This window comes from Chroicocephalus ridibundus, chromosome Z, assembly GCF_963924245.1.
Source record: "Chroicocephalus ridibundus chromosome Z, bChrRid1.1, whole genome shotgun sequence".
NCBI lineage: Eukaryota > Metazoa > Chordata > Aves > Charadriiformes > Laridae > Chroicocephalus > Chroicocephalus ridibundus.
Genome location: NC_086316.1, coordinates 33308783 through 33334803, shown reverse-complemented (window position 1 = coordinate 33334803; position 26021 = coordinate 33308783). Strand labels below are relative to the sequence as shown.

Sequence of the window (26021 nt, the reverse complement as noted above, 5' to 3'; positions counted from 1 at the left end):
TCATCTCTTCCGAGACCAGAAAGATACGAAAGGCACTTTCAGAACCAAGCTGGCACTTCTGTTTGATTCATTTTCTTCCTTAATTGGCTAGTCTAGGTTTGAGTTAAACTATTCCCTTTTAAATATTTAGGTTTACTTCTGCCTCACACAATCCAGCAAGAATCGTCAGCTTTTGGAAGTGTCTATCCAAATTCACTATTTGAAAACAGAACAGCCACTAATACCTCTACATGTTACTGTGTATGGTCTACCCAAGTAATTTTCTGCAATACAGATTTTTCATTTATGTGCCTTTTTTGTATTAGCTGAATAAAGCTAATAGAAAAAGCTAATATAAAGCCTGCTACTTTGGATGAAGTTGCAAAACACAATGCATAAACTATTGTGGTGGTGTTCTGATGTGCAATTATTTTTCTTACACATATTATGAGCCATTATATTTTGGGAGATTTTTATAACATACTGTAACCATATATTTCAAAGAAGAGCCTGTTGTTTTGATATTAAAATAGCATTTTAACAAAGCAATAGTGGCAACATATGGAAATAAAAATATTTTGCTTAATCCCTGTATGTAGGCTACATTATAGTTTAGCTAAACTTTCAGCAATAACTGCTATCTTAATGCTTATATCTGATTTGGGCACCCTTTTTGGGCACCCTTTTTTATTTTTGGTGTTCCAGCTTAAGTGATTCATTTCTAGAATGGTAATGAGCAAACATGCCAATCATTCAGAAAAAGTTACTTCAGTGATTTTGTGGAGCAATAATTTTGTCTCTGACTTCAGACTAGATGCTATAAATTTAGCAGAGGTGGCTTTTCTCTGTTTGCTTATTTCAAACAAAGCATATCTCTTGCTGTTCTGAGGAAAATTTTACATAGGGCAAATTAGCTACCCTATGTAAATAAAATTAATTCACTAGTTATTAGAAAACTTGCTAAAGTTTGTAGACAGGATCTCTGAAGATGGGATGCATACTGTACCTGTTCCAATCTGTGGCGAGGGATTTCTTCTGCAGCTGGTGCTCCTGGCTACTTTGAAACACAAACCAACAACAAAGGGAAAGAAAGGTTTGTAGTCTGGACACAGAGACTATCCAACTCGTTGAAGAACTGGTCTGTAACTTTGATCTGAAGTCTATTTGTAGGAAGCCAGAGAACAAGGTGAAAGAAGCATTGCAGAAATGTGTTCTTATTGTCTGAAATACTCCATGGTCCAATTTGCCTCCTGTAGGCTCCAGCTGTCTAACAGTTAGAAAGGCCTAAGCTCTGTCTTTTTTGGTTTTTTGTTTTACAATAAGCAGTGATTAAGAGACTCCTGTATTGAACAAATAATTTCCTTGTTAAATTTAATAAGAGACTTTATCAAAATTGTCTTCTGCTGTGACAAACAAAGCATCACAGCTTCTTGCCAAAGCACTATTCAACTTTTGAAGGATAAAGTATCATGACAGTAAAATTGATACTAGCTGTAACTGAGACAGCTGTAAAATTGAGACTATAGGACCATTTACTGAACCCTCTTTCAAAAGAGTTCAGTAAGTCAGTTTATTATAGTCAGTTTACTGTATAGTGATCTCTGCAATCCCTTGCCATTTAAACATTGTACACCTATATTACTAAAAGTGAAAGTTATTCTGACACTGCAAAATTTTTAGCAAGCTACATTACTATTTCGTAGACAATATCAATTTGAACAAATTTTAATAAAGGTTAATGACATGGTTTATGCCTACATGGCCATACGCATACTAAACTAGATTAGTTTCAGGCAAAGACAGGGTTCAAGGTCTTGTAATAAAAAGGAAAACTTGCCATTAAATAAAAAACTGGGGAAAAAAAGCCCACAAAAGAATTGCAGCTTTTATTCCAGGAACTAATTTCATTTTCTTGTGGAAGAAAATAGTGCCTTTTTTCTAGGTCACAAGACTGCAGCACTGCAGTGTTAGATTGGGTTCGTTGTACCAGGACAGGTAAGGCACAGGTAGAGCTGTACAGTTCCCTCACTTCAGCTCTCGTCTGTCAAAGGAACGGTGGTTCAATTAGTCTTTACATGAAAGGAAGCAGCTTTTTAAAACTTACTCAAGACTAATGTTATATTCAACTACTTGCATTTGATTAGATTTACCACTGAAGCCTGCGTTTTTCCCTTTGGGTTTAAACAATATGGGCTAGACATATTGTTTAGTTGTCTATTAAAATTCCCTGGTTTTAAGCAACAGCGGTTACAGCATTCCAACATTCTGTCTTAGTTTACAATTTGATGATAAATTTGCTTGCCAGAGTCGCTACTTTCTGTATATAAGCCTTTTCATCCTCTCTAGCGCTTGAAGAAAAGCTAAACGATTTTGAATTCTCTCTCTCCACCTTGTGCTTTCAGCCAAAAAAGACAAAGGAAGGCAATATCTTCCATGGGTTTTTTTACAATTTTTATGTTGGAGAGGTGGCCAAATGAAACTTAATTGCAACTTTATACAGCCAATTCCAATTCATGCAGACGTGGAAAATTTCAGTTTGAGAAGGAGTAACCGTAAATGAATAAAAGAATTACAAAATAGGAGTTCATCAGTTTTCACAGATACACCTACAAAACTGTAAGGTTAAAAGCTAACAGATAACACTACCTCATAGCTAAGTGTATTTAGGGTTACAATGAACAAGGTTCCGAAATGGGTGTTGTTACTACTTTGCTTGGACTAGAAGGACCACAAACTAAAGCTTTTGGCAGTTGTGGGAGTCCTGGGCCAAAGAATTATGGCAATTTGTGTTATTACTGCTTGCCTCTCATGGGGAGCTGTTGGAAGTTACCTCACCAACCTCATCCACTTCAGTACAAAGTTACCTCGGTAAGCAGCAGTGGGCTTCTCAGGCAGAACAGGAATGACTTCAACTTCCACAACCATCTGTGCACTTAATATCTGATCACAGCCAAAGGCCTAAATTGTTCACACGTTACCAAAGACAAAGCTGAAGAGCAGGTTAGATGATAGAGCAGCATGCATGTAAAGCGTAAGGCCACTACGAAAGTTAGAAATTAAATACAAATGATTTTCAGTAGATCTATTAACTACAGAATGTAATTTAAAAAAAGAGTAGCTACAGTCTTTTCTTGAACAGCTTGAAATTTTAGCTGATCATTAAACCACCTGTCAATTACATGAAACATTACGAACAGCTTAATACACAAGCTTTTTGGGTATTTCCCATGTAAATTCTTCTCTCCCAAAGTGCCCATAGCATGCTGTTTTTTGATAGATTGGCTTCTTCAAATCCAACTCCCTTAATGAAAAGAAAAAAAGAAAAAAAAAAAAAAGGAAGGTGTTACACTTCAATATATATTATGATTTAGACACTTCAGAATAATAATCAGTATTACCCCTGGAAGAAAGACAATAGGACTGAGGCGCTGTTTCCTTGCCCAATCACGCAGATTTACAACAGGAAAGGTAGTGAGCCGATGTTTTCAATTTTAACATGACTAGAAGCAGTCAGCTTTCTTCAAATGTGTCAGAGATGCAGTTAAGTATGCAGTTATAGTTTATAAGCATTACAATGCAGAAGCATTACAATTGGAATAAAGTTCAGCTATACCTGTGCAAGCTGTTGTTGCAAGTGTAATATAGAATATTTTCTAATATTACTGTGCCGGAAAGACAGTGATGATCTCAAAAGAAGCAGCCAAAGATGATGATTTACTAGACTAACGGTGGAGGTTTAACTGCTTGTGTAGATGCACTAAGTCACTATTGCAAATAGGGCTTACCACTCATTATGACTAGATAAATAATGAAGGTGCAAGTCATGATTATGGCTTTTTAGCCTGCATAATATAGCAGATTGCAGCTGAGCTAAATGGTATCCTACAGGTATCTACACAGAAGTTTCTCTTCATTTCATGAGAGGCCTGAAACATTTTCTTCTACTTGGGCTTTCTTCTATTTGGTATATGTTGTTTAATTATCTTTGAAAGCATATTTAAAATAGATGATTCATATTACAAGCTGCTGGAGAGAAAATTGGTGGAGGAATGGCAAAGTAAGGAAAGAAGCACAAATACTAACAGGATAATGAGTACGTTTCAGGTGGTGAAGAGATTACACATTCTCACACATATGGGGTCATTTATGATGTACAGCAGCTAAGCTTATTTCAAGTAATATTTTGTTCAACATGATCACATGCTCCAATGGCTACTACAGTCATTTGTGCTTGACCTTAATTCAAAAGCCATCGAAATGCAAGTGCTGACTAAATGAAAAGTAAGACATCATGAAGTACTTTGGTGCATAGTTGGTTAGGATGGATAGCCAGCACCATTTACAGGATTTTAAAAATTGTGAGGTAGCATTTAACAAGGAAGTATTCACTAATCAGTGCTCATGTTTTTGCCTGCATTCTTCCCTTCTTACTGCCTTCACTGTTTCCAGTGCTATAATAATGTATTGTTAAAAAGCAGCATTTTGGAGCACACCAAATCAAGGAAAGTGTCTGGGAACCACCACACCATTTACTAGTGGCAATGAACTGCCTTAATGACAAAGGCAAAGAAGAGTTTTGGTTATACTTGTGAACTGATAACACTTGGAAAACATTACCTAACAATAGAAGTTGCCATAATGCCTTGTATTTTCTCAGATTATTAAAAATATGTCAGCTCTGCTCTCAGCATGTATTCAGGAAACATTCTGAAAAGGAGTGCAAAAGGCTGGCCACGCCATCAAAATGTTGATGTACCTTGTCAGAAATATCTTTCCTCTCTTTTTTAAGGAAATAAAGAGACTTCATATTCACTAACATATAGACATTTCTCCCCTCAGAGTCAAATACACTCAAGATTCCTCTGGAAGGCTAGTATTATATTACTAGCTCTGGTTTAAAAGAGAAGTGAATCATTAAAAGCATTTTTTTTTTCAAATAATGAGATAGCTAACATGTATGTTTTAGCATTTTAGAACCGAGGTCTTAAAACCAGTATTGCTCAAAGTGACAAAGTAGTTCCTCTGTGATGGAGTCAAGTTCTTGCTCTATCTATCTCAAGCTTGAGCGCCCATATCAATTGCACAGAGTTTAATAAGGGGTGAACTCACACTGTGGCTGCCCCCTTAAAATAGAAAGAGATAGTGTTTCTCTCCATTAGCTGCATATTTCATGAAACTTTTAAGAAGTCCAGCCTGTCAAGTTTGGAGAAAATCAGCTAAGAGACTTGAAAGTTCTTCAGGACTGAGAAGGCAAGCCTGTACCATTAGGTCTTAGGAAGCTTTACTACAAGTAGGCAAGAAGCTCTGCCTCCTAAAAGTTTGCATAAAGAATCATGAGTTAGTCACAAAAGAGAGAAAAAGAAGGAAAAATACTAGGCTCAGATTACAGCTCCCTGGAATGTAGGTGGGCGACTGCTGATAAGGACAGGTGCTGATCTGCTTCTCTCCTCCAGTCCTTTCTTCTCTCAAAGAAAAAGGTAATTCCCGTGCTTCTTTAAGTGTAAGGATTATGTTTGTTTAAAAGACCTGCTTTTTCAGGTCCATAAATATTTCAGAATAGAATATAGCTGGGTTGGCTGCAGGAGGCAATGTAAGTAGGTTTGGGTTTTTTGTCATCTCTGATTGCATAGTAGCCTCAATGACGCTTCTGATCACAACTGGATTTTCACTTCAAGACAGCTTATCTCATGGCGGGATTTTTATTCTTGTTCTGTTTTTTAAATGCATACAATATTTCAACGGCTACCAAATTTTAAGAGAGCATTTAAGAAACCTGGATTCGTTTAAAATTAAGTTTAGTTGACTTCAAACGGGCTGCACAAGACTGCATGACAACTAGAGACAGGCTTTCAGCGTTCAGTTTTTCTGAAGCAGAAGGTAGGTTACGCTTAACTCCTCATGAAGAAGTTAGTCACTTAAGGGTGTTCTTCTCTTTTCTGGGCTAATGGCCAATATCCCCTGAACAGCAACAACAAACACCATACTGCCACTGTTGTGGCAGGGTGACACTCAGCTTCTGTGCATGAACAAGGGCAAATTACATGCTGTATATATATAAATATAAATGAATATATATATTAAAAAAAAATATATATATGTATATATAAATAAAAACATGCCACCCTTTTCAATGGATTTGCTTCAAAAGTGAGGGCACCAGTACCTTTCCATCTTGTGGCAGCTGTCTCACAAGTTGTTGCCACATAAAGATCAAGCAAAGAGAGACTTACTCTGGTACTTCTTCCAGAAAGAGCCAGTATTTCTGTTGCTTTACAGATAACGCAGGGATTGGGAGCCTTACACACCCTGTAAATAGTCTAGAAAGCCTAACTACATCTAATGTTAAAATTTTAATTCTACTTTACCAAGCACACTACCACCTGGCTAATGAACTGCAACATAGCACGCTAGCAGGGTTATTGCAAGATATAACATAGTGTAATTTAGACCAGTCTTACATATTCAGTACATTTTGTGACCAGATTTATTAATTGGCCCTCATATGTTGTACTGGGTGTATGGGTGAGGGAAGAGCAGAAATGACAGCAATTGTAAATTTATGATGAATGTGGCTTTCATGAGGTTAGAAGCCAGAAACTTTAACATTAAACTGGTAAAGAGAGCATTAAAAATATGATTCCCTCCAGTAAATACTAATAGCACACAAACCTTATGATAGCTCCAAGGCGTAGATCAAAGTTTTTCTGCACAATCTCAAGCAGTTCTTCTTCAGATCTGTCTGATGTTCCATAGTGAAACACTGAGATCGCAAGAGGATGACTCAGACCGATAGCATATGATAGCTGTAGAACACACGCATACAATCCAAGCACAGTTAAAACAGTCCTTCCTACTTTTTGCTTAAGAGAAAGGAAAGGCTTATCTTATGTATCAGGGGGAAATTTTACACACACCTTTTCTGCATAAAGAAAGCTAGGAGATACGTGTTTGCTATTTGTATTTATGTTAGAAAATTATCTGTTTTCCTCAGAGAATGTTCAGCCTGGTCAAGTTCAGGCCTAAATGACTTTCCTTAAAAGCAGAAGAGGTGCTTTCTAATCATCCTCAGACGCTGCCATTTCACATCCTTCAATGTCAGCTAGACACAAGGATTTCATGCCTTTGAGACTGCAGACTCTGAGATCCACAAATGTTTCTGGTGGTTTGGGTTTTTTTTGCTGAGGCAGAGAAAAGATTATCTAGGACAAGATGAGGAAAAGCTCCACGTTCCCAAAGCACTCACAGACTTGTTTTCCTAAAGTGAGTTATTTCCATGCGCTCCCTGGAACTTCATCCCGTATTTCCATGTACTTTTTAAAACATATCTATCAGAAGTAGACAAAGCAACCCAGGAAGTATTCCCTGTAATTTCACTTCATTCAAAGGAGGACAGAGGAGCTCTATAGCTCCTTTCTGACATCCACGAATCATATTAGCTTCTTTTCACCACAGCACTGCACAGCACAGCACTGACAGGTTCTCCTGCAATGTATCTGCTTGTGTCATTCAGTCCCTTTCTAAAATACACTCCTACTGCAGCTAGGTTAATATATACTTAATTTTCTTCCATCACGGTGAATTTGAATGAAAATCTGTTTTGCTTGAATGTGACTAATCAACAGCAACTATTATGTGGCTTTCACTGGTCTTCCTCATTATGTCTGCTCTCTACAAATTTCAAGAAGTAATAGTCCAATGGCTCAGTTCTATCTATATACTTCTTAGTAATTAGTTTCGCATTTCCACTTGATACATTTTTCCTTTTGTTAATCTTTAATCCAGCCTTCTATGACGTCACAGGACATTTGCTTTTCTGCTCTCCCATCCTCCTCTCTCCCCCCATTTTACCTTCATTGCTAATATCTGACATCTCCATAGTTTGCTGTTAACAATATCAATCTTGCCTTGTCTAGAGTCAGGCTCAGGTATTTAAGGAGGGTCTCTGGGAATTACTGGAATAACAACATTCCCACCTAACTCAAGAATTAAGACAGTGAGGTGTGTGTTCAAAAATGCCACTCAAAATGTGCATACCAAGAAATCAGAAGTTTGTCCTCTGTTCCCTCACAAAAAAAAATCTCAACAATTTGCTAACCATCACTACTTGTTCTTGGCATATTCCTAGTCTCCCCTTTCCTTGATGAACTCCAAACTTCAAGTGTAATCATCTATCGAACACTTGCACAACATCTAAAGAAAGGTTCCTTTTTACTAATTGGGCTGTCTGGATACTATGTCATTGATCATAACCACATCCAGTGGGCCTCTCCTCTGGTCCATGGACAAAGTAAAAAGTTTTAAACACACCTTTGCAGCAAAACATCAGCCAGATCACTGCTAGTTTTTACTGTAGTATTTTGTTGTACTGGGTTAAAGTTATTACATAGCAGCTTCTCAGAATAAGTATGTGTATGAATTCGTATTGCAAACTGCCTAAACAAACCTCAATTGTTTAGCATTCACATTGGGTTCATGTTTAATGGCAAAACTGTCTAGGGGTTAATAAAACAACTCTTTCGATTCCTTAGACTTAGTATTCCCAAAAAACTTCATGCACAAAGAAGGAATTGCATTTCTCTGAGCATATAAGACTGGTGAACGTTGTTCTTGTTTTAAACTCTTAAAAACAATTGAATTTTGCTTTTAGTCACAACTCACGTCATAGCAGTATACTAGGAACACACAGTAGAGAACTCATGGTAACTTTAAGGTAATTTCAAATACAGTGTAAAATGTTTTAAATTACAACTAATATGACCATATAGTAGGTTGCGCAGCTACGTTTAGACACTGCTAACACAACTGTCTGTAATGTGCTATGCAGTCCAGGTTGGAGTGCTGGGCACACACGTGTGTGCAGACGATCACTAGAGTTGCTGGAAGTAAAAGCAAGGATGATGCAAAGAAATACCTAGACCAGGGATGGCAACAGACTTGGAGAAATACTAATGAGAACACATTCCTTGTTTCAGGGCCATCCTGGCCTGTGTCTTTGGCTTCCCTCATAGGGCTCCCTAACAACACATCCCCAGGAGGAAACTTTCTGGATTCCGATTCTAGTGTACGAAATGCTTCTCTGAAACTGGAGCAGGGCTGTGATGGTAGTATGTATTCTGAGGGAGTGACCACACATGACACAAAATTTCTGTTTTAGTGTATTACTTTCACAGTTGTTCTTACCTGGATTAATACTCTTCTGCAGAGACCAGCTTTCACCAGAGATTTTGCAACCCAGCGAGCTGCATATGCTGCAGAACGATCAACTTTAGAGGGATCTTTTCCAGAGAATGCACCTCCACCATGTGCTCCCCAGCCTCCATAGGTATCAACAATGATCTTCCTGCCAGTCAGTCCAGCATCACTCTGCAGGACAAACAATTGAATACATTCACAAGACACAGTTTACCCAATCCACACTAGGTTATTGGGTACAGCTTTGAGCTTTGCTTTGTGTTTGCCACAGATATGACTCATTGTTCAGTTCACAGTGTTGATCTTCACATGCAACTCTTTAATGAATGAGGTCTACATGACTGGAGTATTTTTCAGAGATGTACTAAGCTGTCTGTGCTGCAGTCACCCTTGAAGACTGATAAGAATGTGGCACAACTGCAAACATCCCAAAAAGTGTCCTCCATTCAGGTCAGCAATCATGAAATACTATCTCTAGTTTACTCAGTAACACTTCATGAAGGACAAGAATTTAGAGAGAAAAAATCCTTCCTGAGAAACAGATCACATATGACCTAAAAGATTAACTAGCTTCACTTACACACATATACTAAAGGAGAAGTGGGGGCTTCATAGAGCTGCAGATCGGTGCTGCCAGCACAAGAGTACTGAGAAATTCTAGATCAGTTCACCTTAATGCTTCAGTAGTGGCACAAGGACCACTTGGTACTACTCTTCTTTCTTCTACCTGCCTGCCTGTGCTGCCAGTAATAGAGTCCCACCCTCTTGCATAGACCTGTGTCTGCCTCCTACAACTTCATGAGCTGATACAACTTGTTTGACCAGCAGAGAATTACTGCCTTTCTGTCAGATTAATAAAGATGGTAACTGCAAGCTGATAAATGATCTCCAGAGCATTGCAAAACTCCATCCTGAAAGAGGACAAACTGCATTAATCCACTAATTTTAAATCCCCAAATAAGTAATACAAGAGTAAAGCTGACATTTTTTTCCTCAATTAAAGAGGTATCCCTAAATCATCGCAGTGTGATCATAAGCACACCGTGTAGTTTTAATCCTTCGTTGAATTCTGTATACAAAACTAGACAAAAATTTACAATTTCGCTAACCTAGTATTAGCACCTGGAAAGCAAAGCAGTATCAAATTCTAATGACTAGTGAAACTTGATATATTAAGGTCTCCCTTGACATTTGTTCAGCTCTCTGAATAATTTTAATGTAGAAGATCAGATCAGTTGTTATTTCTGGTTTTGATTTTTACTGCGAAAGTGAAGAGATAATTCCAGTTATGCATTTTAGCGTATAACTTAAGGGCTGGCTTTTGGTCATTTAAAATACTTTCTGGAAGTAAGACAAAGATCCAAGAATCTACACATTTGGCTGCCCAAGCAGGTACAGCTTCAGTTTAGATACCAGATATCCAGTAGGAAAATTCCAGTAGAAATGACTGAAGCCTTCATAAAAATATATAGACTTTCTTGGCTAAAAGTGTACCAGTTCATTGCACATTTGTTCAAGAGAACATGTAGAAGCATGTGGCAAAGTAGAATCCAAGTCTGTATAGGCTGTCTTCTTTCAAAGTACCGTACCTTAGGACCACCTTCTACAAACTTTTCACTTGGAAGGAGATGATAAATGGTCCTCTCATCAAGATACTTCTCTGGAATGACTTCTTTAACAACTTTCTCCATTAGCTCCTTCCGTATTTGTTGTAGAGTTATGTCTGGGGCATGATGCACTGAAATCACAAGTGTGTGCACTCGGATGGGCTCCACTGCGCCATTGCTCTCTTTGTATTCCATTGTGACCTAGACAGGAAAAAAAAAAAAGGACAATGAACACACAAGGCCAAAAGCACCAGTTTGAAAATTGAACATGAACCACACAGTTATTTTCTGCAGCAAAAAATAAATAGATGAAGGGAAACAGAATGAAAAATGGTGTGTGGTTGCTGATGCTTAAAACCATTGTAAGAAAAAAGAATAAACACAGAAAGTACTTAGATACCACCACCAAAAGTGTGAACTAAGTTAACTAAAGCATATTACATGGATCACCACAGAGAAACAAAATAACAAGAAAGCTACAGAAACCTAAGATTTCACCAGCAGATGCTAAAATCATTCATGGTTTGGCGTGTTAACATAACTTCAAATAGTGTATCACTGAAGGAAAGCCAAAATAACTTTTGGAGGACCCTGCTAAAATGAGCAACTGTAGATCATTATATGATATGATTCTCTTTGTTGCCTATTGCATCACTTTCAAGTACATGCTGATATATACTGGCATTGCTCCATCCTTAGTATAGGTTTTCTTACAGGCTGAGAAGACCTCTCTACTTTCCCACCCTTCAAAAATGCTTGGATAGATACATCATAAAGAAGTAACTCAATTCACATGTTCTATGCACTGCTGACAAAAAATAGGAACACAATCCGTGTTGCTCTGAAACAACACCAGTAGTATAACCCAATGCAGTTCATCTCCACTAATCAACAGAAATTAAGACTAAAACAACTCGCTGTCTTGGAAATGCTACATGTATGGCTTTCCGCTCCTCTCCTGCGGATTTCACAGCCTGGAAGACAGGGAATTTACTGCCTTTGGTGCTGCTAAAGTGCATCACTCTTACAGCAGGCTCAATGACCCATCCACTCAGCTCTGCAACAGAGCTATCAGTGGCTCTGACCACTGCTCAAATATAGTCTACATGAGGTTTGAATCAAGAACAGCTCTGCTTTAACTGAGAAGCCATAGCAATATCCCAGTCCATGCTTCTGGAATGCTGATATTTATTCAGGAAAAAACCCAGCTGATTGTCAGTAATTTGTTAATCTTCTTAATCTCCAGGGGGAAAGAAGCAAGACATTACTTTGAAGAAACCTGCTAAGACACTGATAGAACAGTTTAAACAAACTATGTGTGCTACATACAAATGTACCTTATGAAAATCACACCACCTTGTAACACAAAAAAGACAGCACCATTTTTGACAAACACGAATTCTAATTTAATTGCAGACAGGGTAAATGATTTCTGTTGTTTCTCACCCTTACAGTTTATGCATCTACATTACAAACCTGTGTTTTACCATCTGGTCTAACCCAGGGCCATGTTCCATTCTGTCCTAGAGACTTTATGCGGGCAGACAGTTTGTGTGCCAGGAGGATTGTTAAGGGCATACATTCCTCAGTTTCATCACTGGCATAGCCAAACATCAAACCCTGTGTTGAAAAACAAGGAACTGCGTTGAGAAATGAGGAAATAAGCCACTTGTTTCCATGTTCTCTTTCAGTTTTTGCACCTGTCTTCGACACGTAGTACTTAGAACCACCCAAGCCTAGAAAGTTAAGCCAGTAACATGCAGAGTGAGTACATTTTGACACATAACCAGCCTGAAGTAACATTTATTTATCAGCATGCAGCCACAGCAAGGTCTGGTTCCCAAGAATAACTCTGCCTAAGCATCCATAAGAATCCACTGCAAAGGCTTAATGGACATAGAGCTCATAAAGACTGCTTAGTCTTCTCCCCACACATGACAACTAAAATAACACAGCATTTGATGCTTAAGAAGTAAAACCACGCTACCCAAAGGACTTGAAAGACGAAAAACCGACACACATTGATAAAAAGCTTAATTGTAGTTCTATCCAGTATGGGCACTGGATATGGGAAAAGCCACTTTCACTGAAACTAGTGAAGAGTGTTACTTTTTAGCACTTCCGGGGATTAAGTGAGTTCACAGTGTTTAGCTGCTAATTATTACCCTTTGCACAATAGCTTTTAAGGAAAGGTTCTAGTTCAACACGATTCTAATTGCTTGTGCATAAACTGAACTTAAGTAACTGTCTGGAATTAAGTCACATTACCTGATCCCCTGCTCCAATGTCATCACCGCTCTTGCCATGGGAGACAGCCTGCTTGATCTCTTTACACTGTTGTTCTAAGGCCACTAAAACCGTGCAAGTCTTATAGTCCAGTCCTAGTGAAGGGAGTTTTGTAAAGTTAGATCATACATTCTTGACAGTTCACAAATTGCTAGAGAAGCTTTTATGGATTATCTAGTTATCTTGGCCAAAACTTTTAAAACTCTACGCATGTAAACTTCCTATACCATGTTTTGCATTGCCAATAGAACATTTATATAACACATTTATATACCATTTATATAACAGTTTCAGGATGTGGGCAAGTTAGTGATATTAGTTCAAATTTGAGCTCTTGAAACTGAGGGGATAAGTGTAATCCTACAAGCTGCCCCACCAAAGCATGTTACAATGCTTACGATAACTAGGGTTCAAACCATTTAGGTATTAAAGCTGGGAGTGTGGAAAATGTTACCAGAAACTAGTATTCAGTTTTTCTTGTAGTAGGTTCTAGGGTTTAATAGAATTAGAGACAAGCTGTATATATCATGCATGAAAAGGGAAGACTGAAGGGGAATAATCATGTAAGGGGTCCAACTGCTGAAAGGAGTATACTTTGGGAAACATGTTAAGAATACACAAAGAATTCCCTTGGGTGTGAACTTCAAGTGTCATAGGCTTATGCATCCCAAGGACAAGGAACACCAGTGTTAAAGTTTTCACTGTACAAACCTGCAGATGTAACCACCTTCTGACATTTGGGCAAACACTAGTTATTCTGCATCAGAGAAGCAAGAGGTACCTGGTGCTTTCAAGAATAAGTCTTTTACAAGTATGCCACCTTAAAATAGCTCCTTCAGTATCAGGCACTAAAAAATGCATATTAACTCCTGTGCAGTTTTCTCCTAGGTCTGGAGACACATTTAATTTTATTTTCTGGAAGATCATAAAAACATGACTTTGGCCACATGCAGAACAGGCCTAAGAATGAACACATGAAGGATCTCACTCACCTTTGGAAGAGTCATCATACCCTATCCTCCTAAGGGTCTCTCTTACAATCTGTTGGTAATCTACTGTAGCCTGGGATGTGATCTCTCCACAAAGCAAAATCATTCCAGTTTTTGCTACACACTCTGCAGAAAAAAGATGAAATATCAGAATTTTACTGCTACTATTTTACATTTACACAGGGAGATCCTGAAGACGGCTCTGTGAACAAGGGATTAGTCAAAGAGGAAACTCAGTGTAAAGCCTTAGCATACATGTAGGTCTGTGTGCAACCGTTCTTCTCTTCAGCTGATATGAATGCCTGCATGGGGGAGGAAGTCCATCTTACCCAATTATCCTATCTCCACAGTGACTAGAAGCACACATCTATAAGAACAGGTCAAGTATATAGTGCTGTTTCTCCAAATTCTTCTCTAGTGTCCAACAATTTCAGCTTGAGGTCTTCCTGAAGCTAAAAGGAGGTCACTTATTGGCAGATGGCATTACCAGTCTTTGATGGATTTTTTTAAACAGTAATTCATACAGTTGCCCTTGCAACCATGAAAACTTCTAGCACCTACAGGATCCTGGAGCAAGAAGGTATGCAACTTCATTACAAATTTTGTGCACAATCATTTCATATTTTACACCATTATTTGTTTCAAGTGTCCACCTGGCCCCCAAACTTTTACATTTTATGTTAAAATATAGCAATTAGTCACAAAAAATTCACCACATCAATATGACCTACAACTCTGTAGCTCTATTGCATATCCTATTAAATTTTCTCTTTTCCAGAGTGGGAAGGCCTAGGCTATTCCCTGAAAGACAATGTATTGCTATCATCGTATTCATTACTCCTGCCATATAATCTTACTATAGACTTTTTTGGGATGGGGAAAGAGAAACAGATTGAACACAGTATTCAAGTCAGGCAATCATGGATTTACATGTCTTAATGATGTTCTCAGTTCCACTCTTCATTCTTTTCCCAGCAAGCCCTAACAGTCAGCTTGGGTTTTTACTGCTACTGAGCACCGACTCTTTTCACAGAAACATATGTCTATTACAACTGCAAAATCTCTCTTCTAAATACTTGCAGTCAACTGCAAACCTTACTTTCTCTATAGGGGGATAAGATTGCTCCCTTCCCCCGTGCATTAGCCTACACTGAATTTCAACCATCACTTTTATCATCCAGGCACCATCTCATTTGAATAATTTTATCTGATTTCAAGATTAAGTATTACAGGCAGGAATATTCTATAAAATTGCACAACTATGGACCGCAGCATCACGTAAAGATAATCAAGCTGGCTTTAATTGGCAGCTTAGCTTAGATAATCCAGACAAGCAGTAGAGACTTTAACACCGAGCAAGCTTTCTCTGTCTGCAAGAGGAATTAGCCTATATTGAGATATTAAGCTACATCCTAGCTGGCATGGTATCCGAATTACAATGTGGACACAGTGAGAGTCCATAATAACACAGGGACACAGTGAGAGTCCATAATAATAGGGTAGCCCTAAACATACAAGCAAATCGACCCGAGGTAGTGATACCTGTACAGTGCAGGGTATCCTGGTACCATTCTTTTCACACTCAGTCTTGTGCCCCTGCTCTACCGACCAGCAGCCCTCTTCCAATCTGTTACGCCCTAGCAGAACACCGATGCATGATGTATGGTGCTGTGAATCCCGCACTGGGGGAAGAGACCCTGTATTACAGCTGTGAGGCAGAGAAGAATGGCTCTCAGCTCTTCCTGCATGGTCATTACAAAAAGGGGAAGCCTCTCTGGAAGAACAAAAAGTTGGGGCACTGGGACTTAGCGACATGGAAGAATAATGCTGCAGTCACCACCAACAGTCCCTAGAAACTCTCCCATGTCAAATACAGCCAAACAAAGCTTGATGGTGATGCAAGACTTCACAGCATGATGATGCTTTTTTAGTATCAGGATAGAAAGGTGCATCTTCCCACATTTCACTGCTTTCCATCCTGACTGAAATTTAATTCAACTGAAAGACAACACAGCTCAGGAGCTGCACTATAGCTGCAATTTATAAGTGAGCCCAAGCAATACCCTATCTGCTCTAACCAAAAGTTACCGTGTAAGGTTTTGTGCTCTTCACTGGCATGTGATTTCTTGTTCTAAGAAAAAAATGCCTGCATTCAGAGAGCTTTTTAGACACATTCCCTTTCTGTGTCCATCGCCTGTTGGCAACCCAGCTCATTCCAATCTGATGATATGTTCTCAGGCTCTGGAAGAGGTGATGTTGCTAGTGACAACATCCATGTAGAATACGGGATAGTCCTAACAGAAAGCCCCATGAAAAACGCAAGCCACTTTGATCAGAATCACATTCAAACGAACTGTGCACTTATCTTCCTGTGAACCGAGGGCATCACCCTGCTTAAAGCACAGTAAATATCTATTTAGACTTCTGGATTTTGAGTTCTATTAACACCTTTTACTCATTCTATGAAGAAATGCATCTTGACACATACCTTTCCTCAGTTCTCTTTTTCCCTAATTTTCTTAGATTCCTCATTGTCATTAGCCCTGTCAAACATAGTTTTCCCTGATACCACTGGCTTCTCCTGATCTATTTCTTACATTTCATCATTTTTAATTGGTATTGGAGTACTATGTGTTTCTTTTTTTTCTGTTTATTTTTTGCAGGTTTTTTTCTGCCTTCCCTTCTCCTCTGAGCCAGTGTGCCAGACCTGACCCCTTGACTGACTGTGGAAATGTTGACTGCCAGCCAGCTATTGCAAGAATTTTGGATCACAGGATGTTATATCAACGTGAACTACTTGTTGTACTTCATTAATCTGTTTTTCTATCTGTATTATACTTACCACAGGCAACCTTGGCATCTGGATCAATACTGAGATGAGCGTCTAGAATAGCATCACTTATCTGATCACACACCTTATCTAGAAGATAAAAATTAGACAGACATAACATTTATTTTTGTGTTAAAAACAACAAAAAATTGATTTCTTAATAAAATTTAATTTTCAGTGGGCAAGAGACTTCTGCTTACAGAGCATTTGCCAAGAGGCAATCAGAGCAATTTGTATTCTTAAATACCCTGTTTTCACTCCTCTCCTCAAGTCAATCCTAACTGACATTTTACTATCATCTGCACAGTCCAGCAGACTCCCACGTGAGGTGAAAATGAAAAGGCCTGTAAAGGCACCCTGAGATATTAGTTTCAGGAGAATAGAAGATACAAGTAGTAACTTTGGAAGAAGTGTTTAAGCTAAGGCCTATCTGTAGGGGTCTTCTTCTCCTCTTTATTCTTCTCCTCTTTATTTTAAACTTTGTACTGCATTTTCTGTGTGAATTACCTATTTCGATCTATATCCTATAACTGTTAGAGGTCTGCACTTAAGGCAGTGTTTACCCCTTCAGTACCTCTACTGGGGACCTCTGAGATCTCATGTGTGAACTTTTTTGGATGACAAGAGGCATTGCTCTGCCTACAAATATGTACATTAGATTGAAGCCCACTCTCGCAATTATCCACAACTATCCAGCTCATCTGAGTTTAGAAAAACATTCTCTCAGGGACATATATTGGCCACTCACAAGTTTCCACAGGTATATTTCTGAGTTTTGGTCTTTTTTTTAGGACAAAAGCACGGGAGAAAAAAGTTTCTGCCTACTCTGTCTTTAGCACCTATGACCTATTGTCCAGGCAAGAACTAAGTATGCCAAACGAATTTGGTTTGTTAAAAGTTAATGAACAATTTAGGGGACTGTTGTGGTTTAAACCCAGCCAGCAACTAGGACCATGGACTCACCCTCCCTTCCTCCACTGAAGGGTAGGGGAAGGTGGGAGAAAAGAAGGTGAAAGGGAAAAAAAAAGTCCTGGGTTGAGATAAAGACAGTTTAATAGAACAATAGATGAAAATAAAATAATAATAATAATGATCATAAAAGGATATACACGACACAAGTCCCTCTCACTGCCCAGTGAACTGGTTTGCCATCCCAACCCAAGCAGAGATCGCGATTCCCCTCCCCTGGCCAACCCCCATTTATACACCAGGCATGACGTCTATGGCACGGAATATTCCATTTGCCATTCTATTGTTCTATCTACGCTCCTTCTCAGCTTCTATGAGAAGCTGAAGAAAGCCCTTGAGTAGTATAAACATCACTTGGCCACAACTAAAACACTATGTATTATTCCTTTCAAAACAAATCTGGAAACACAGCAACCACTAGAAAGAAAATTAACTCTATCTCAGATGAAACCAGCACAGGGACAAATTGAGATTCTTTGTCTCATCAGGGTGACTGAACCAGGTAAAAGCAATCTACATTATTTCTTCAAAAGTACATCTTTGAAATGTTGCATATCTGCAGAACCAACATGAGGAATATAAATCAATCTTCACCCACCATCATTACAAATAAACGCGTCCAAAGTATGTTCAGCCACACAACTACACAGCTGGATCTAAAACACTGTGTGTATCAATGACCCAGGTGTCTCTATATTATTTGGAACAGCCTATATAAGTATCTATGTAACTGCCAATCCAAAATAAATTCTCTTGCAGAAGTGAGTACTGTTTAATACTCACTAGTATATTTACTCAGAGAATCAGAATCCTGGTCAGTTACCTAAGGTATACTGCACTTTCACTGATAAAAATTGACGACAGTTTGAAGACACAAGGACATAACATGAAAGGCAGAAACATCAAGTGGTCATAGTTTCACACCCAGGAATCGTTTGTGCAATCAAGTATAAAATCAGTAATGCCAAGTTCCAAAGTTTGAAATCTGGCTAGTTTGTCAACAACTCTGAGGCAAACTGAGTCCTGAAGGCTGCGAAATTGACTCCCACCAGAGGGTCCGATACCCAAACAGGGATGGCATAACCTGGAACAACTGATAAGGTTTATTGCGTTCAGCTATTTGCACCATTACAACATACAGTGCAGCTTTTTAAAGCAAACTAGTGGTTGTGGTGGTTCAAGATATGATGATACATGCTGCAGTGGTCTTGCAGCTGTTCGACTGTTCACTAGGGGCTGGGCAGACAGAATAACATAACTGGTCTCAGACTGTGCCATTCCCACCAAATGAATAAGAATTTTGAGAATACAGATACACAAGGAAAAGTCAGCTGCAAACCTTCAGTGTTTGACACCACTCTCATTTTCTCACTATTAGTTGTTTTTTTTTCTTTCCTTCTCCTATGGGAAAAGTAAGGGGTAATGTTATTTTTAGTCTTAACATTAAAATGCCCCATTTGAAGGTTCCACCATAAAAAGAACCGTTGCTGCCTTCACTGTAAATTTGAATCACTAGTATGTCTGCTGGGGGTCCAAACTTCCTCCAGTCCATCAGTTAACATAGCCTCTAGATACATACTTGTGTAATCAAAGCTGTGTGAAAATTGATGAATTTAATGAATGGCAATTAGAGCTGAAGCATTGTCTTGCAGTCCCAGACCTGGAAAATACCTTGTATCAGCCTACAGCATATGTAAACTTGTGTAAGGGAGAGCAATGTGGCAGAGTGGCATATGCAGTATTACAGCAGTATCTGGAATGCAGCTCAGATGCAAATCAATGCTTAGTATTCAATATGTTTCAGAGATTCGGCGTTCAATGATCACCTATAATAAACATGTGCATAAAGTAATATTTTTGCATTACAGAATTAAAAATGAAATTCTGATTCCAGTATATGTGGCAGCTCTTAAGTCACCTGTACAAGAACCTCACCGTGCTTTTTTCTCTCAAGTGAAAGTTTAAAGTTGTTTATGCCAGATTATATTGCATACTAAAAAAATAAGACAAATTCTTGTCAAGAAACAAAGAAACTAATCTGAAGTCTATTCAAAATAATTAATTGGGTCATCTTTTCTCCATTGGGGGAGACACGACTGAACTTTCATCAGATAGCACTCTTCAGTGGAAGTATTAATAAAAGCAAAGATTCAATCAGCATTTTTACTTACCAGAATGTCCTTCAGCAACAGATTCTGAGGTAAAAAGAAATCGTTTTTCTTTTTTTGAGGTATGAATTGACATGTCTTGGTATCCTTAGCGAGCCTGCAAATGAGAAAGAACGAAAGCAACTGGACCACAGGACAAGCACAGGCAGCAGGTGAAGTGGAAAGGTTAATGTATCTACACAAACAGCTGAGGTAATTGCTTCTGCACATTTGTTCCTCAGAAGTTTGATAGATTAAGACTGATTTATGTGGATTTTACAATGCAATACTACAGAAATTCCTTTCATAAGACTTTTGTGTTTGCTTAACCTTGGCCCTGCTAAACTCTGCAGAAGTGTTATCATCATGTGAAATGTGAACACAGCTAAGCCAGAGTTCAGTGCTTTTGCACACTTCTCCAAGCCTCCATTCTTACTTCTAAGGGCTAACAAAAAAGCACTTCAAGACAGTGACACAGCAGAGAGATTTAATCTGAATTTGTAAGGGTGAATGATGGTTTCTCCTAGGCATAATGTCCATACATTGTCCTCAGCTGCAGCAGCGACCTGTGCAGAAATGTCTGTCTCTTTATGTGAGAACAGGTGTTCATAACAGCTCCAGGTGGTAAGCTGTGCTCTTCTTCCCGAATACTATTTGTGTCAGTGGCTAAGTGAGGAGCTGTAGAGCAATCAAGACCATGCTCTGTAGAAGCAGCTATGAAGACAGTTCATCGATCACATCACCAGCAGGCACAGGGAAAGTCCCAGACTGGAGTCAGCAATGGACAGGAGCTGAATTCCAGACCTGGAGTCAGGAATGCTCAGATCGGGATCAAAGGCAGGCAAACATTAAGCCAGCAATGTGCCCTTGTGGCCAAGAAGGCCAATGGCATTCTGGGGTGCATCAAGAAGAGTGTGGCCAGCAGGTCGAGGGAGGTCATCCTCCCCCTCTACTCTGCCCTGGTGAGGCCGCACCTGGAGTACTGTGTCCAGTTCTGGGCTCCCCGGTTCAAGAAGGACAGGGAACTGCTGGAGAGGGTACAGCAAAGGGCTACCAAGATGACTAGGGGATTGGAACACCTCTCTTATGAAGAAAGGCTGAGGGATTTGGGTCTCTTCAGTCTGGAAAAGAGATGGCTGAATGGGGACCTTATCAACACTTAAAAATACTTAAAGGGTGGGTGTCAAGAGGATGGGGCCAGGCTCTTTTCAGTGGTGCCCAGCAACAGGACAAGAGGTAATGGGCACAAACTGGAGCATAGGAAGTTCCACCTAAACATAAGGAGGAACTTCTTTACTCTGAGGGTGGCAGAGCACTGGAACAGGCTGCCCAGGGAGGTGGTGGAGTCTCCATCTCTGGAGACATTCAAAACCTGCCTGGATGCGTTCTTGTGCAACCTGCTCTAGGTGACCCTGCTCTGGCAGGGGGATTGGACTAGATGATCTCCAGAGGTCCCTTCCAACCCTGTGGTTCTATGATTCTATGAAACAGACAGGGTCCTCCTCAGATGTCGGCCATTGAAGAAAAAGAGAGTTGACCTTTTGATCCCTCAGCTTTTATACTGAGCATGATGCAGAGTGGATGGAATACCCTGTTGGTCAGTTTTGGGTCATCTTTCCTGTCCGCTCCTCCCTACAGGTGTGACCCCTCTACGCTTTTCCGCTTCTGACCCTCTGACACGGCAAATAATGAAGTTAGCTGACCTTGGTTGTTATAGCAATAAGTATAAGCAAGAGCACAGCGTTGCAAAGCTACCTAGGAACACCTGGTCTTAAAAACCCTTGTGCTGCTGAGCAGCTCTACACTACTGCAATACGTGATGTTGAGCTCAGCTTCTTTAAATCGGTAGAACATTTCTGAAAATGTTGCTCCATAACCTAAGCGTGTTAAATGGTAACAAGGGTGGTACTGAGATGCAGCTAAAACTTTAGCTACAACTGAAGGCTTTACTACTGGCCATCACAAGCAAACAACATCCCCTACCAGGCTACAATCAAACTGCACAAGAGATGTGCATTCATTCTGCAAAGAAGTCTTCACTGCTAGGAAGCAGCATGTCTTCACTTCAGGACATTTCCCAGTAGTGAGGTACATGAAGTAAAAAGAGCAGTAATGAAGGCAAAGCACTTAGACGAATGAGTCCAAGCCAACTCTCAAAAAAATAAAGTAAAATTGCACTTCATCTGCAAGAATGACTGGAGAAGGCACTGCCTAAGCGTGGTAACACAAGTCGTAGCTCATGTACTGTAACAGACCAGTCACCTCAGTGAAAACCACCACTTCATAGAGTGATACATGAAGAAGTGACTTGACTGGAGGAAAGAGACCATATGCACCTCTTTTGGCTTTGCCTTTTTTCTTTTTTTTTATCCTAGGAACAAATCAGCAGATAACACCAAAAAACTCCAGTTCTCAGACAACAATGATTGCTTAAGTGTGTGTGAAGGAGAGCAATAAAGAGAAAGACTTTAAACCACAGTTAATGATTACCAGAAGTGCCCTATGCAATACATTGACTCATCTATTTCATTGCCTTTTTTCAGCTTCAGAATTTATTACGATACAATACAAAATTAAACCAACCATGCAGAGATTTGTGTACCTGGAGGTGTTTCAATTCTGTGTATTAAATACACTTTGAGCTCAAGTTACATGCTCCGTAAAACACTTCATGCAAAGAACAGAAAAGCATTCATACGAAGAATTTCAGTTTCCTCCATCATGAATTCATATTATGCTGCATTCTAAAATACTTATGCTTTACATTGTGTCTTATAAACTATTCTCCTTCAACATAGGCTCCTCAGCACGTTTTACAATGTAGGGTATATGTATAGTCCAACCCCAGCCTGGAATGTAAAAGGAAAAAAAAAAATACAAAGAACTGTCAACCTTTGTAAGCAAGAAACAAAAAAAAAAACCCCAGGGGCAAGAGACACCAGAGCAGAGATAAGAGGTACCAGGGCAGGAAAGAGGAGAAGGCAGGAGGATGCTGGAGAAAAAGGAGGCACAAGAGAAGTTGCCTGAGCAGGACTAGAGCAGAGAGACACCCACACAGGGGCAGACGCACAAAAGAAGGCACAGGGAAGGTACACCTCCGAGGGGTTTGCAAACGGTGGAGGAGCCCATGTCAGAGGAGTGGAGACAGAAAAATGGAGGAGCAATCACAACACACTGCACCCAATCTCGTGCTGCTCACCCAAGGGACTGAGGCCAGGGAGAGGGGACGAGAGGCCTCCAGAGGGAAGCTGAGGTGTTTTCCCCTACGTGATCTTTTATCTTCTTTATTTTTCAATGCTAGAATCAGTAATTACAAGTTTGTTAACTGGCAATCAATTAACTCAAATTCCCTGCAACAAAACCATTCTGTTGCCTGTGACGGTGGGGTTGTGTCTTACAAGGCAGCTGCTCCAGCCAAGATTCATCTATCACTGGTGAATTTGTTTGAGGAATATCAATTGCTTCTGTAAGAGTCACGTTTCCCTTTGCCTCTTTTGCTGATGTTTCTTGACCAAGTGTAAGAAAACACCATTACTGTCATCAGATTCAGAAAGCTGCTACGGAAAATGGAGAGATGAACTGGAAGACCTTTTAAAAATGGGATCACTTCAGCAGCTGAACTTTCAATATTGCTCTGCATGCCAGGACCTCATGAAAAAATTACTGTTGGAGTCAAAGAACTGTACCTGTCCTAACTGAAGTCCATGCATATTCTGCTTTTATGTGACACAGCAATTCAGTATTTCAGCCACAGTCTTGCCCCTTCTTGTTTTAAAAATTTATTTTTGCCACAGTTCTGCTATTTTCTCTCATCATCTATACAATACTTCAGTTCAGCTGGCTTATGAAGAGAGATTGAGTTCTGAGTTCTCACAGTTGAAGTGGCTCTTGCATCTCAGTCACTTCTGCTGTAATCAGTTCAACAATGTGTGCTCCAGCTCAGACGCAAATGAAAACGCCATTCATTCACACACCTGCCTCAGTAAACTTCTGCAGAACAAATGCTGTTCTTATGGGCAAATGTATTCAGGCCCTTCTCTCCAGGCTGTTTCTGGCATTCCACCAAGATCTCCCAAAGGTGATTTCCCAGCCTGTTCTTTGCTAAGGCCCATTGCTAGTGCCTGACAAAAGCCTCCCCATACACATATTAAAAAGCTGCTTGGTTGCTGCTTTTGTCCAGGTGAGGCCTCACAGCTTTTCAGCTTGTTCCTCCGGCCTCTTCTCGCTTCTGAGTGCAACCAAGATTCCTTGCAGATCCCAGCAGGTTGAAGAGATGACTTCCACCAGAGGTAAAGACACTTTCTTGAGCAGAGTCTAGGGCACAGCTGCGTGATTTCCACAGGTTCTTCCAACCATTGACTAGATTGTATTGTATTACTTCCAGCTCCTAGTTACGAATTTCAGAAAGTTCCACAGCATATCTGCTGGAATCTTCCTTCCCAAAAGTCTATTACAAATCTATTAGTTCATTCCAATTTGTATTACATACTCAGCTGCCTATTTCTGATCTGTACTCTTAGCTTCAGTTGATACCAGAACTGAGGAAAATCAGTTGCTGTTTACTGGAGGCAGAATCCTGTACTACAAGAACGCAGTATCGTGGTGTTTTTCAGTCTAGAACATCTTGGATATCTTATTCCCATCAGTAAGCTGAGCCAACTGTTTGTGAATTAAACTGCATTCTCAGTGCATTTTCAGGTTGGAACTTGTGCAAACCTATAACATTTGCACCCCATGAGAGTGCATTTTCGCTCTCTGCAATTTGAGTTCTTCACGTGATATTTGAATTCTTGGCTTCTTCTATGGATTTCTCCTATGAACTCCACTATTGAGTGAATAGCCTTCCTAGAAAATGAAAATACAAAGTTTATGATAATAAATACACTGCCAGGCAAACACTTATCACGAATTCATGTGTTTCCTTTGAAGTCCCTGATTCTCTTTCAGTTACAACAAAAGACTTAAAAAATGCAACAATTTCTCTGCCATAAAGCTACTTTGCAACACTGTTTAAATCACATCAGTTAGAGCACAACTTGACTGAAAAATATAAGCCCTATATATTCCAAATAGACTATTATTATCGTATGAACTAAACATGCCAAGAGAATAAAAACCTGAACATAAACCAAAAGCCTCCAGTTCACAGCTCCAAAGGACAGAAGGTGGCATATAAACCAAACGCCAAATTGTTTGGAGTGACTGGACAAAGTTGGCTGGGCTGGTAAAAATCAAAACAAAATAAAACAAAAACCAGGGGGAGGAAGTTACTTTGGAATTCAGATACAGATTTTAAAATATGATTTATAAACAAAGCTGAGAATCTCCAGACACTACAGCCTCTGGTAAGTGTAATCTGTGGTGTAGATACATTAGCTGTTAATACCAATAGCCATTAATAGCTGTTATACATTAGCTTTGGTGGCATGTAACACATCAACACATTTATAACACTATTTCTTCCCCCTGGAGCCCACCAACTCAGTCACCTGTATCAGCCATCAATTTTAAGATTTCAGGACACCAGCACAGACATTCCTGGATGTGAGGAACACCACCCTTAATTTACATGTGTTTAGTTCTTTGCAACAGCAGCACGAGTTACTCCTGGAAGCGCTCCTCCATCTACCCACACAGTGCACCCACGAGGAGTCAGTCATAGAATCACAGAATTGTTTAGGTTGGAAGGGACCTTAAAGACCACCTAGTTCCAACCCCCCTGCAGGGACACCTCCCACTAGACCAGGCTGCTCAAAGCCCCATCCAGCCTGGCCTTGAACACTTCCAGGGATGGGGCATCTACACCTTCTCTGGGCAGCCTGTTCCAGTGTCTCACCACTCTCCCAGGAAAAGAATTTCTTCCCAATATCTACTCTATGTCTACCCTCTTTCAGTTTGAAACTGTTACCCCTCATCCTGTCACTACACTCCCTGATAAAGAGTCCCTCTCCTTCTTTCCTGTAGGCCCCCTTTAGGTACTGGAAGGCCGCTATAAGGTCTTCCTGGAGCCTTCTCTTCTCCA

At 39.7% G+C, this 26021-nt stretch overlaps 1 protein-coding gene across 2 annotated transcripts; it reads right to left on the bottom strand.

Moving 5' to 3' along the window:
- On the bottom strand, positions 1-20180 carry LOC134508860 (S-adenosylmethionine synthase-like). 2 transcript variants are annotated; one of them, XR_010069161.1, is made up of 10 exons: positions 20024-20180; positions 16896-16973; positions 14057-14179; positions 13047-13159; positions 12255-12398; positions 10761-10979; positions 9160-9342; positions 6649-6782; positions 2844-3280; positions 1-2020 (listed from the first exon to the last, which is right to left on the bottom strand). XR_010069161.1 is itself a non-coding variant. In XM_063320994.1 (9 exons), exons 1-9 carry the CDS (start codon positions 20094-20096, stop codon positions 3178-3180), a joined length of 1170 nt encoding a protein of 389 aa, XP_063177064.1. In that variant the 5' UTR covers positions 20097-20180; the 3' UTR covers positions 2-3177. The 2 variants fall into 2 exon arrangements, 1 of the variants encoding a protein (XP_063177064.1); XM_063320994.1 differs by having other exon boundaries at positions 2-3280.
- Between the last annotated feature and the right edge of the window lie 5841 nt (positions 20181-26021).

Bases quoted from the DNA above. Each gene is read 5' to 3' on its own strand.
- LOC134508860 (XM_063320994.1), bottom strand. From the start codon at position 20,096: ATGTCAATTCATACCTCAAAAAAAGAAAAACGATTTCTTTTTACCTCA. The intron at 12,399-13,046 runs GTAATGTGACTT...TTTTCAACACAG, and splicing joins ACATTGGAGCAGGGGATCAG to GGTTTGATGTTTGGCTATGC. The intron at 9,343-10,760 runs GTACGGTACTTT...TTTGTCCTGCAG, and splicing joins TTGTAGAAGGTGGTCCTAAG to AGTGATGCTGGACTGACTGG.